Source organism: Bombina bombina, chromosome 7 (assembly GCF_027579735.1).
Source record: "Bombina bombina isolate aBomBom1 chromosome 7, aBomBom1.pri, whole genome shotgun sequence".
In the NCBI taxonomy this organism is placed as follows: Eukaryota; Metazoa; Chordata; class Amphibia; order Anura; family Bombinatoridae; genus Bombina; species Bombina bombina.
Window position 1 is genome coordinate 12,579,656 of NC_069505.1, and position 14,048 is coordinate 12,593,703.

The following is a 14,048-nucleotide window of genomic DNA, read 5'->3' on the forward strand; positions in this document are numbered from 1 at the left end:
CTCCTTTCTCGTTGTTTCTTGGTCGAATGACTGGGACTGACGTAGAGGGGAGGAGCTATATGCAGCTCTGCTGGGTGAATCCTCTTGCATTTCCTGTTGGGGAGGAGTTATATCCCAGAAGTAATGATGACCCGTGGACTGATCACACAACAGAAGAAAGGAATTTATCAGGTAAGCATAAATTATGTTATTTCTTGACAATGTGAGTCCACGGCCCGCCCTGTTTTTATAGACAGTTTTTGTTATCTAATCCTCAGGCACCTCTGCTCCTTGTGTTATTTCCTTTCTCTCCTTTCCCTTGGTCGAATGACTGGGGTTTGTGGGAAGGGAGGTGATACTTAACAGCTCTGCTGTGGTGCTCTTTGCCTCCTCCTGCTGGTCAGGAGTTATATTCCTAACAGTAATTGATGATTCCGTGGACTCACCGTGTCAAAAATAAATAAATTTATCAGGTAAACTTAAATTTTGTTTTTCAAAGTGTCTTACACTTATGTATTTTTTTTACTTGCAGGGGGAAGTGCAGTGTAACTCTGCTTAACGAGACTGACCTTCTGGGCCAATACTTAGAGAAGGAGGTATGTGTATAATCTGCTTGTGATGTGTTTTTTGTTAATCTTGCTGTACTCGAACCCTTAGGCTGCTCCCTGATGCTTTCTTTTCTATGGGTGCAAAGTAATTTTTATATACGCAGGGCTTATGAATACCCAAAAACTCCCCTCGCCCACCGGGCGAGTAAATGACAAAACTTATCAGCCCGCAAGAAACTTTAGTCACCCATGCGTATCTGCATGTAGTGTGTATATATCTTATGTAAAAAGGCAATATAAATAGTGTTATTGTAATCCCACAAAGCATTGCAGACAGAGGTCCCAATTTGAATGCCCTGTAAGCTGCTTAATATTTGAGACTTAATAAAATTATTATCAGGTATTTGTAGAGCGCCAACAGATTCCGCAGCGCTGTAAACATAGTCGGTGTACAGGATAGCTTTTGTAGGGGTCAAGTGGGTAGAGGGGCCTGCCGAGAGTTTCACTGTTGTAGTCGGCTCTTATGAAGCGATCTGTAAACAGCTGGGCCCATAGGTTTAAACTCTAAGGGGTTCAAGGGGAAAGCAGTGAAGTTAGGAAAGGTTAGTGTTGGTTGTATGCATCCCTGAATAGTAGAGTTTTTAGGGAGCGCTTGAAGCTGTTAAAACTAGGGGAGAGTCTTGTGGAGCGAGGCAGGGAGTTCCACAAGATGGGGGCCAGTCTGGAGAAGTCCTGTAAACGGGAATGTGAGGAAGTAACAAGAGAGGAGGAGATCCTGAGCTGATCGAAGGGGACGGGAGGGAGAGTATCTAGAGACAAGTTCTGAGATGTAGGGGGGAGCAGTGCAGTTGAGAGCTTTATATATCAGGGTGAGGATTTTATGTTTAATCCTAGAGGCAAGAGGAAGCCAGTGAAGGGATTGGCAGAGAGGTGCAGCAGATGAAGAGCGAAGAGTAAGGAAGATGAGCCTGGCAGAGGCATTCATAATGGATTGTAAAGGAGCTATGTGGCAGCTAGGTAGACCAGAGAGGACGGAGTTGCAGTAGTCGAGGCGGGAAAGGATGAGAGAGTGTCTAATTTTAGCAATGTTTTTAAGGTGGAAGCGGCAGGCTTTAGCCAAGGACTGAATGTGAGGAGTGAAGGAAAGATCTGAGTCAAGTGTGACCCCAAGATATCGGGCGTGCGGGGTAGGGGTAATGATGGAATTATCAACAGTTATAGAAATTTTGGGGGTGGAGACATTGGAAGAAGGGGGAAAAAATAAGGAGTTCAGTTTTGGAAAGATTTAGCTTAAGGTAGTGAGAGGACATCCAAGATGAGATATGAGAGACAATTAGTGACACGGGTTAGTAAGGAAGGAGGTAGGTCTGGTGCGGAGAGGTAGATTTGGGTGTCATCGGCATACAAATGGTATTGAAACCCATGGGACTTTATTAAGGAACCTAGTGACGACGTGTAGTTTGAAAAGAGAAGGGGACCAAGGACAGAGCCTTTGAAGTACCCCAACATAAAGTGGTTAAGGGGGCAGAGGATGCTCCGGAGAAGGCTACACTAAATGTATGGTTAGTCAGATAGGAAGAGAATCACGAGAGAGCTGTGTCACAGATGCCCAAGGATTGGACGGTTTGGAGCAGAAGAGGGTGGTCAACAGTGTCAAAGGCTGCAGACAGGTCAAGGAGGATAAGCAGAGAGAAGTGGCCTTTGGATTTTGCTCTAAGTAGGTCATTGGTAACCTTGACAATTGCTGTCTCTGTAGAGTGATGGGAGCGAAATCCAGATTGCAGTTGGTCAAGAAGAGAGTTTAGTGTAAGGGAATGGGATAGACGTGCGTAAACTAGCTTTTCGAGGAGCTTTGAGGCAAGAGGGAGTAGGGAAATAGGGCGGTAATTGGAAGGGGAGGTTGGATCGAGAGAAAGTTTTTTGAGGATAGTTGTGACCAGTGCATGTTTTAGAGATGAGGGAAATATACCAGTGCTGAGGGAGAGGTTGAAAATGTGTGTGAGTATGGGGGTGAGGGTAGAAGAGAGAGAGGGGAGTAGCTGTGAGGGGATGGGGTCGAGGGGACAGGTAGTGAGATGGGGAGAGGACAGTATAAGGGCAGAAACTTCATCCTCATTGACAGGGGCAAAAGAGCTGCATTTTTGGATATTTGGGTTTTGGGTGATCGTGAGCTTTTGAGGGGGTGGGAGATTGGAAGTATGTTGAGAGCTGATTTCACTTCTGATGGAGTCAATTTTGTTGTTGAAGTGGCTTGCAAAATCTTGAGCTGAGAGAGAGGTTGTGTTAGGAGGTGTGGGGGTGGGCGGAGAAGAGTGTTGAACGTGGAGAACAGACGTTTAGGAGTAGAGATAAGATTAGAAAAATATTGTTGCTTATAAAGTTTAAGGGCAGAATAGTAGGAGTTCAGGAAGAACTTGTAGTGAAGAAAGTCAGCTGAACTCCGAGATTTCCTCCAGTGTCGCTCAGCAGTACGGGAGCATCTTCGTAGGTATCGTGTCAGAGGGGTATGCCAGGGCTGAAGATGAGTGTGTGGTTTCTGAGCTAAGATTGGATTGGCCAGAGTGTCAATGACCGATGTAAGGGTGGAATTATACTGGCAGATTGGTCAGGGCAGGAAAAGGAGGTGATGGATGAGAGGAGAGGTTTGAGAGAGCTAGCGAGCTGATGCAGATCTAGTGACTTAGTGCTGCTGTGAAGTTTGGTGTGAGGGGTAGAGGGAGGGAAGTGATGTTGCAAGTTAGGAGACGATGGTCAGAGAGAGGAAAAGGGGAGTTTGTTAAATTTGAAAGAGTGCATCGATAGGTGAAAATCAGATCAAGGGAATGACCATCTTTGTGAGTGGGAGAGTCAGTCCATTGTGACAGGCCGAAAGAGGAAGTCAGTTGAAGAAGTAGTTTTGGAGAGGAGGCAGTGGGATTGTCAAGAGGGATGTTAAAGAGGCTTTAACTTTAGAAAATATTTCTCTTGTTAGGTGTATCCAGTCCACAGATCATCCATTACTTGTGGGATATTCTCCTTCCCAACAGGAAGTTGCAAGAGGATCACCCACAGCAGAGCTGCTATATAGATCCTCCCCTAACTGCAATATCCAGTCATTCTCTTGCAAGCTCTCAACATAACTGGAGGTAGTTAGAGGAATGTGGTAAAATATAGTTAGTTTTTTCTTCAATCAAAAGTTTGTTTTTAAATGGTACCGGAGTGTACTATTTTATCTCAGGCAGCATTTAGAAGAAGAATCTGCCTGCGTTTTTCTATGATCTTAGCAGAAGTAACTAAGATCCACTGCCGTTCTCACATATGTCTGAGGAGTGAGGTAACTTCAGAGGGAGAATGGCGTGCAGGGTATCCTGCAATAAGGTATGTGCAGTTAAGTTTTTCTAGGTATGGAATTTGCTAGAAAATGCTGCTGATACCAGATTAATGTAAGTTAAAGCCTAAATACATTGATTTAATAGCAACTAGTATCAGGCTTGCTATCAGAGGTATATACTCTGATTAATGTGCAATATAAAACGTTTGCTGGCATGTTTAATCATTTTTATATATGCTTTGGTGATAAAACTTATTGGGGCCTAGTTTTTTCCACATGGCTGGCTTTATTTTTGCCTAGACAGTTTCCTGAGGCTTTCCACTGTTTATAGTATAAAAGTTACAGTTGGTGCAGTTAAAATTACAAACTGTGACATTCAGCTTCCCTCAGCAGTCCCCTGCATGCTATAGGACATCTCTGAAGGGCTCAAAAGGCTTCAAAAGTAGGAGCTGTGGCAGTTGTTATGACTGTTTAAAAAACATATTTTCTCCAACATAGGTGTGTCCGGTCCACGGCGTCATCCTTACTTGTGGGATATTCTCTTCCCCAACAGGAAATGGCAAAGAGTCCCAGCAAAGCTGGTCACATGATCCCTCCTAGGCTCCGCCCACCCCAGTCATTCTCTTTGCCGTTGCACAGGCAACATCTCCACGGAGATGGTTAAGAGTTTTTTGGTGTTTAAATGTAGTTTTTATTCTTCAATCAAGTGTTTGTTATTTTAAAATAGTGCTGGTATGTACTATTTACTCTGAAACAGAAAAGGATGAAGATTTCTGTTTGTGAGAGGAAGATGATTTTAGCAGACAGTAACTAAAATCGATTGCTGTTTCCACACAGGACTGTTGAGATGAAGTAACTTCAGTTGGGGGAAACAGTTGGCAGACTTTTCTGCTTAAGGTATGACTGGCCATATTTCTAACAAGACTATGTAATGCTGGAAGGCTGTCATTTCCCCTTATGGGGACCGGTAAGCCATTTTCTTAGTTAAATAAAAGAATAAAGGGCTTCATAAGGGCTTAAAAAACTGGTAGACATTTTTCTGGGCTAAAACGATTGCTTTGCTAGGCATATTTTGCAGATTCTAACTATTAATGGTTATTATAATCTTGGGGATTGTTTAGAAAAACGGCAGGCACTGTGTTGGACACCTTTTTCAGATGGGGGCCTTTTCTAGTTATAGACAGAGCCTCATTTTCGCGCCACTAATGCGCAGTTGTTTTTGGAGAGCAAGGCATGCAGATGCATGTGTGAGGAGCTAAGAATCACTGAAAAAGCTTATAGAAGGCATCATTTGGTATCGTATTCCCCTCTGGGCTTGGTTGGGTCTCAGCAAAGCATATAGCTGGGACTGTATAGGGGTTAAATGTAAAAACAGCTCCGGTTCCGTTAATTTAAGGGTTAAAGCTCTGAAATTTGGTGTGCAATACTTTTAATGCTTTAAGACACTGTGGTGAAATTTTGGTGAATTTTGAACAATTCCTTCATACTTTTTCACATATTCAGTAATAAAGTGTTTTCAGTTTGAAATTTAAAGTGACAGTAACGGTTTTATTTTAAAACGTTTTTTTGTGCTTTGTTGACAAGTTTAAGCCTGTTTAACATGTCTGTACCATCAGATAAGCTATGTTCTATATGTATGAAAGCCAAGGTGTCTCCCCATTTAAATTTATGTGATAATTGTGCCATAGTGTCCAAACAAAGTAGGGACAGCAATGCCACAGATAATGATATTGCCCAAGATGATTCCTCAGATGAGGAGAGTAAACATGATACTACATCATCCCCTTCTGTGTCTACACCAGTTTTGCCCACACAAGAGGCCCCTAGTACATCTAGTGCGCCAATTCTTATTACCATGCAACAATTAACGGCTGTAATGGATAACTCTATAGCAAACATTTTATCCAAAATGCCTACTTATCAGAGAAAGCGCAATTGTTCTGTTTTAAACACTGTAGAGCAAGAGGACGCTGATAACTGTTCTGACATACCCTCACACCAATCTGAAGGGGCCATGAGGGAGGTTTTGTCTGAGGGAGAAATTTCAGATTCAGGAAAAATTTCTCAACAAGCTGAACCTGATGTTGTGACATTTAAATTTAAATTAGAACATCTCCGCGCACTGCTTAAGGAGGTATTATCTACTCTGGATGATTGTGACAATTTGGTCATTCCAGAGAAATTATGTAAGATGGACAAGTTCCTAGAGGTTCCGGTGCCCCCCAACGCTTTTCCTATACCCAAGCGGGTGGCGGACATAGTAAATAAAGAGTGGGAAAGGCCCGGCATACCTTTTGTTCCCCCCCCTATATTTAAGAAATTATTTCCTATAGTCGACCCCAGAAAGGACTTATGGCAGACAGTCCCCAAGGTCGAGGGGGCGGTTTCTACTCTAAACAAACGCACTACTATTCCTATCGAAGATAGTTGTGCTTTCAAAGATCCTATGGATAAAAAATTAGAGGGTTTGCTTAAAAAGATTTTTGTTCAGCAAGGTTACCTTCTACAACCAATTTCATGCATTGTTCCTGTCACTATGGCAGCGTGTTTCTGGTTCGAGGAACTAGAAAAGTCGCTCAATAAAGAATCTTCGTATGAGGAGGTTATGGACAGAGTTCAAGCACTTAAATTGGCTAACTCTTTTATTTTAGATGCCGCTTTGCAATTAGCTAGATTAGCGGCGAAAAATTCAGGGTTTGCTATCGTGGCGCGCAGAGCGCTTTGGCTAAAGTCTTGGTCAGCGGATGTGTCTTCCAAGACGAAATTGCTTAACATCCCTTTCAAGGGTAAAACATTATTTGGACCTGATTTGAAAGAGATTATTTCAGACATCACTGGGGGAAAGGGCCACGCCCTCCCACAGGATAGGTCTTTTAAGGCTAAAAATAAGCCTAATTTTCGTCCCTTTCGCAGAAACGGACCAGCCTCTAATTCTACATCCTCTAAGCAAGAGGGTAATACTTCACAACCCAAACCAGCCTGGAGACCAATGCAAGGCTGGAACAAGGGTAAGCAGGCCAAGAAGCCTACCACTGCTACCAAAACAGCATGAAGGGATGGCCCCCGATCCGGGACCGGATCTGGTGGGGGGCAGACTTTCTCTCTTTGCTCAGGCTTGGGCAAGAGATGTTCAGGATCCTTGGGCGCTAGAAATAGTTTCTCAAGGTTATCTCCTGGAATTCAAGGAACTACCCCCAAGGGGAAGGTTCCACAGGTCTCAATTATCTTCAAACCAAATAAAGACAGGCATTCTTACATTGTGTAGAAGACCTGTTAAAGATGGGAGTGATTCATCCAGTTCCAATAAGAGAACAAGGGATGGGTTTTTATTCCAACCTGTTCATAGTTCCCAAAAAAGAGGGAACATTCAGACCAATTTTGGATCTCAAGATCCTAAACAAATTTCTCAAGGTTCCATCGTTCAAAATGGAAAGTATTCGAACGATCCTACCTACTATCCAGGAAAATCAATTTATGACTACCGTGGATTTAAAGGATGCGTACCTACATATTCCTATCATCAGTTCCTAAGGTTCGCTTTTCTGGACAAGCATTACCAGTTTGTGGCACTTCCATTCGGATTAGCCACTGCTCCAAGGATTTTCACAAAGGTACTAGGGTCCCTTCTAGCGGTTCTAAGACCAAGGGGCATTGCAGTAGTACCTTACTTGGACGACATCCTGATTCAAGCGTCGTCTCTGTCAAAAGCAAAGGCTCATACGGACATCGTCCTAGCCTTTCTCAGATCTCACGGATGGAAGGTGAACAAAGAAAAAAGTTCTCTGTCCACGTCAACAAGAGTTCCCTTCTTGGGAACAATAATAGATTCCTTAGAAATGAGGATTTTTCTGACAGAGGTCAGAAAATCAAAAATTCTAAGCTCTTGTCAAGTACTTCATTCTGTTCTTCGTCCTTCCATATCGCAGTGCATGGAAGTAATAGGATTGATGGTTGCAGCAATGGACATAGTTCCTTTTGCACAAATTCATCTAAGACCATTACAACTGTGCATGCTCAGACAGTGGAATGGGGATTATACAGACTTGTCTCCGACGATTCAAGTAGATCAAAAGACCAGAGATTCACTCCGTTGGTGGCTGACCCTGGACAATCTGTCACAGGGAATGAGCTTCCGCAGACCAGAGTGGGTCATTGTCACGACCGACGCCAGTCTGGTGGGCTGGGGCGTGGTCTGGGAACCCCTGAAAGCTCAGGGTCTATGGTCTCGGGAAGAATCTCTTCTCCCGATAAACATTCTGGAACTGAGAGCGATATTCAATGCTCTCAAAGCTTGGCCTCAACTAGCAAAGGCCAAATTCATAAGGTTTCAATCAGACAACATGACGACTGTTGCATATATCAATCATCAGGGGGGAACAAGGAGTTCCCTGGCGATGGAAGAAGTGACCAAAATAATTCAATGGGCGGAGGATCACTCCTGCCACTTGTCTGCAATCCACATCCCAGGAGTGGAAAATTGGGAAGCGGATTTTCTGAGTCGTCAGACATTCCATCCGGGGGAGTGGGAACTCCATCCGGAAATCTTTGCCCAAATAACTCAATTATGGGGCATTCCAGACATGGATATGATGGCGTCTCGTCAGAACTTCAAGGTTCCTTGCTACGGGTCCAGATCCAGGGATCCCAAGGCGACTCTAGTAGACGTACTAGTAGCACCTTGGACCTTCAACCTAGCTTATGTATTCCCACCGTTTCCTCTCATTCCCAGGCTGGTAGCCAGGATCAATCAGGAGAGGGCTTCGGTGATCTTGATAGCTCCTGCGTGGCCACGCAGGACTTGGTATGCAGACCTGGTGAATATGTCATCGGCTCCACCATGGAAGCTACCTTTGAGACAGGACCTTCTTGTTCAAGGTCCATTCGAACATCCGAATCTGGTTTCCCTCCAACTGACGGCTTGGAGATTGAACGCTTGATTTTATCAAAGCGTGGGTTTTCAGATTCTGTAATAGATACTCTGATTCAGGCTAGAAAGCCTGTAACTTGAAAAATTTACCATAAAATATGGAAAAAATATATCTGTTGGTGTGAATCTAAAGGATTCCCATGGAACAAGATAAAAATTCCTAAGATTCTATCCTTTCTACAAGAAGGTTTGGAGAAAGGATTATCTGCAAGTTCTCTGAAGGGACAGATCTCTGCTTTATCTGTTTTACTTCACAAAAGGCTGGCAGCTGTGCCAGATGTTCAGGCATTTGTTCAGGCTCTGGTTAGAATCAAGCCTGTTTACAGACCTTTGACTCCTCCCTGGAGTCTAAATCTAGTTCTTTCAGTTCTTCAAGGGGTTCCGTTTGAACCCTTACATTCCGTAGATATTAAGTTATTATCTTGGAAAGTTTTGTTTTTGGTTGCAATTTCTTCTGCTAGAAGAGTTTCAGAGTTATCTGCTCTGCAGTGTTCTCCGCCCTATCTGGTGTTCCATGCAGATAAGGTGGTTTTGCGTACTAAGCCTGGTTTTCTTCCGAAAGTTGTTTCCAACAAAAATATTAACCAGGAGATAGTTGTACCTTCTTTGTGTCCGAATCCAGTTTCAAAGAAGGAACGTTTGTTACACAATTTGGACGTAGTCCGTGCTCTAAAATTCTATTTAGAGGCTACTAAAGATTTCAGGCAAACATCTTCCTTGTTTGTTGTTTATTCTGGTAAAAGGAGAGGTCAAAAAGCGACTTCTACCTCTCTTTCCTTTTGGCTTAAAAGCATTATCCGATTGGCTTATGAGACTGCCGGGCGGCAGCCTCCTGAAAGAATCACAGCTCACTCCACTAGGGCTGTGGCTTCCACATGGGCCTTCAAGAACGAGGCTTCTGTTGACCAGATATGTAAGGCAGCGACTTGGTCTTCACTGCACACTTTTGCCAAATTTTACAAATTTGATACTTTTGCTTCTTCGGAGGCTTTTTTTGGGAGAAAGGTTTTGCAAACTGTGGTGCCTTCCGTTTAGGTGACCTGATTTGCTCCCTCCCTTCATCCGTGTCCTAAAGCTTTGGTATTGGTTCCCACAAGTAAGGATGACGCCGTGGACCGGACACACCTATGTTGGAGAAAACAGAATTTATGCTTACCTGATAAATTACTTTCTCCAACGGTGTGTCTGGTCCACGGCCCGCCCTGGTTTTTTTAATCAGGTCTGATGAATTATTTTCTCTAACTACAGTCACCACGGTATCATATGGTTTCTCCTATGTATATTTCCTCCTGTCAGTCGGTCGAATGACTGGGGTGGGCGGAGCCTAGGAGGGATCATGTGACCAGCTTTGCTGGGACTCTTTGCCATTTCCTGTTGGGGAAGAGAATATCCCACAAGTAAGGATGACGCCGTGGACCGGACACACCGTTGGAGAAAGTAATTTATCAGGTAAGCATAAATTCTGTTTTTCGTTTTGTTAATCTGTTTTTTTGTATTAAGGGGTTAATCATCCATTTGCAAGTGGGTGCAATGCTCTGCTAACTTGTTACATACACTGTAAAAATTTCGTTAGTTTAACTGCCTTTTTTCACTGTTATTTCAAATTTTGGCAAAATTTGTTTCTCTTAAAGGCACAGTAGCGTTTTTTTTTTATATTGCTTGTTAACTTGATTTAAAGTGTTTTCCAAGCTTGCTAGTCTCATTGCTAGTCTGTATAAACATGTCTGACATAGAGGAAACTCCTTGTTCATTATGTTTAAAAGCCATGGTGGAACCCCATAGGAGAATGTGTACTAAATGTATTGATTTCACTTTAAACAATAAAGATCAGCTGTTATCTTTAAAAGAATTATCACCAGAGGATTCTGACGAGGGGGAAGTTATGCCGACTAACTCTCCCCACGTGTCGGACCCTTTGACTCCCGCTCAAGGGACTCACGCTAAAATGGCGCCAAGTACATCAAAGACGCCCATAGCGATTACTTTGCAGGACATGGCGGCAATCATGGATAATACCCTGTCAGCGGTATTAGCCAGACTGCCTGAATTCAGAGGAAAGCGCGATAGCTCTGGGGTTAGACGTAATACAGAGCGCGCAGATGTTTTAAGGCCCATGTCTGATACTGCGTCACAATATGCAGAAGCTGAAGAAGAGCTTCAGTCTGTGGGTGACGTCTCTGACTCGGGGAAACCTGATTCAGATATGTCTACTTTTAAATTTAAGCTTGAGAACCTCCGGGTGTTGCTTGGAGAGGTTTTAGCTGCTCTGAATGACTGTGACACAATTGCAGTGCCAGAGAAATTGTGTAGACGGGATAAATACTACGCGGTGCCGGTGTGTACTGACGTTTTTCCAATACCTAAAAGGTTTACAGAAATTATTACTAAGGAGTGGGACAGACCCGGTGTGCCGTTTTCCCCCCCTCCTATTTTTAGAAAAATGTTTCCAATAGACGCCACCACACGGGACTTATGGCAGATGGTCCCTAAGGTGGAGGGAGCAGTTTCTACTTTAGCAAAGCGTACCACTATCCCTGTCGAGGACAGTTGTGCTTTTTCATATCCAATGGATAAAAAATTAGGTTACCTTAAGAAAATGTTTATTCAACAAGGTTTTATCCTGCAGCCCCTTGCATGCATTGCTCCTGTCACTGCTGCTGCGGCGTTCTGGTTTGAGTCTCTGGAAGAGGCCTTTCAGATAGCTACTCCATTGACTGAAATACTTGACAAGCTTAGAACACTTAAGCTAGCTAATTCTTTTGTTTCTGATGCCATAGTTCATTTGACTAAACTAACGGCTAAGAATTCTGGATTCGCCATCCAGGCGCATAGGGCGCTATGGCTTAAATCTTGGTCAGCTGACGTGACTTCAAAGTCTAAATTACTTAACATTCCCTTCAAGGGGCAGACCCTATTCGGGCCTGGTTTGAAGGAAATTATTGCTGACATTACTGGAGGTAAGGGTCATACCCTTCCTCAGGACAGGGCCAAATCAAGGGCCAAACAGTCTAATTTTCGTGCCTTTCAAAGCTTCAAGGCAGGTGCAGCATCAACTTCCTCTGCTACAAAACAAGAGGGAACTTTTGCGCAATCAAAGCCGGCCTGGAAATCTAACCAGGCCTGGACAAAGGCAAACAGGCCAGAAAGCCTGCTGCTGCCTCGAAGACAGCATGAAGGAACGGCCCCCTATCCGGCAACGGATCTAGTAGGGGGCAGACTTTCTCTCTACGCCCAGGCGTGGGCAAGAGATGTTCAGGAACCCTGGGCGTTGGAGATCATATCTCAGGGATATCTTCTGGACTTCAAAGCTTCCCCCCCACAAGGGAGATTTCACCTTTCGAGATTATCTGTAAACCAGATAAAGAAAGAGGCATTCTTACGCTGTGTGCAAGACCTCCTAATAATGGGAGTGATCCATCCAGTTCCACAGATGGAACAAGGACAGGGATTTTATTCAAATCTGTGGTTCCCAAAAAAGAGGGAACCTTCAGACCAATTTTGGATCTAAAGATCTTAAACAAATTCCTCAGAGTTCCATCGTTCAAAATGGAAACTATTCGGACAATCCTACATATGATCCAGGAGGGTCAGTACATGACCACAATGGATTTGAAGGATGCTTACCTTCACATACCGATTCACAAAGATCATCGGTTCCTAAGGTTTGCCTTTCTAGACAGGCATTACCAGTTTGTGGCTCTTCCCTTCGGGTTAGCTACAGCCCCAAGAATTTTTACAAAGGTTCTGGGGTCTCTTCTGGTGGTCCTAAGACCACGGGGCATAGCAGTGGCCCCTTATCTAGACGACATCCTGATACAGGCGTCAAACTTCCAAATTGCCAAATCTCATACTGACATAGTGTTGGCATTTCTGAGGTCGCATGGGTGGAAAGTGAACGAGGGAAAGAGTTCTCTATCACCCCTCACAAGGGTTTCCTTCCTAGGAACTCTGATAGATTCTGTAGAAATGAAAATGTACCTCACGGAGTCCAGGTTATCAAAGCTTCTAAATTCCTGCCGTGTTCTTCACTACATTCCGCGCCCTTCGGTGGCTCAGTGCATGGAAGTGATCGGCTTAATGGTAGCGGCGATGGACATAGTGCCATTTGCGCGCCTACATCTCAGACCGCTGCAATTATGCATGCTCAGTCAGTGGAATGGGGATTACACAGATTTGTCCCCTCTGCTAAATCTGGATCAAGAGACCAGAGATTCTCTTCTCTGGTGGCTATCTCGGGTCCATCTGTCCAAAGGTATGACCTTTCGCAGGCCAGATTGGACAATTGTAACAACAGATGCCAGCCTTCTAGGTTGGGGTGCAGTCTGGAATTCCCTGAAGGCTCAGGGATCGTGGACTCAGGAGGAGAAACTCCTCCCAATAAATATTCTGGAGTTAAGAGCAATAATTCAATGCTCTTCTAGCTTGGCCTCAGTTAGCAACCCTGAGGTTCATCAGATTTCAGTCGGACAACATCACGACTGTGGCTTACATCAACCATCAAGGGGGGACCAGGAGCTCCCTCGCGATGTTAGAAGTCTCCAAGATAATTCGCTGGACAGAGACTCACTCTTGCCATCTATCAGCGATCCATATCCCAGGTGTAGAGAACTGGGAGGCGGATTTTCTAAGTCGTCAGACTTTTCATCAGGGGGAGTGGGAACTCCATCCGGAGGTGTTTGCTCAATTGGTTCATCGTTGGGGCACACCAGAATTGGATCTCATGGCGTCTCGCCAGAACGCCAAGCTTCCTTGTTACGGATCCAGGTCCAGGGACCCAGAAGCGACGCTGATAGATGCTCTAGCAGCACCGTGGTTCTTCAACCTGGCTTATGTGTTTCCACCGTTTCCTCTGCTCCCTCGACTGATTGCCAAAATCAAACAGGAGAGAGCATCGGTGATCTTGATCGCGCCTGCGTGGCCACGCAGGACCTGGTATGCAGACCTGGTGGACATGTCATCCTTTCCACCTTGGCCTCTGCCTCTGAGACAAGACCTTCTACTACAAGGTCCTTTCAATCATCCAAATCTAATTTCTCTGAGACTGACTGCCTGGAGATTGAACGCTTGATTTTATCAAGGCGTGGCTTCTCCGAGTCAGTCATTGATACCTTAATACAGGCACGAAAGCCTGTAACCAGGAAAATTTACCATAAGATATGGCGCAAATATCTTCATTAGTGTCAATCCAAGAATTACTCATGGAGTAAGGTTAGGATTCCTAGGATATTGTCCTTTCTCCAAGAGGGTTTGGATAAAGGATTATCAGCTAGTTCTTTAAAGGGAC

The 14,048-nt window shown here is 44.2% G+C and overlaps 1 protein-coding gene across 1 annotated transcript in view; it reads left to right on the forward strand.

The window, feature by feature from the left end:
- Positions 1 to 14,048, forward strand: part of MTA2 (metastasis associated 1 family member 2) — a gene marked incomplete in the record, with an annotated part of 127,897 nt that overhangs the window by 31,495 nt on the left and 82,354 nt on the right. Inside the window, 1 exon segment of the mRNA XM_053688834.1 lies at positions 512 to 575. Coding sequence (XP_053544809.1) covers positions 512 to 575 — 64 coding nt within the window.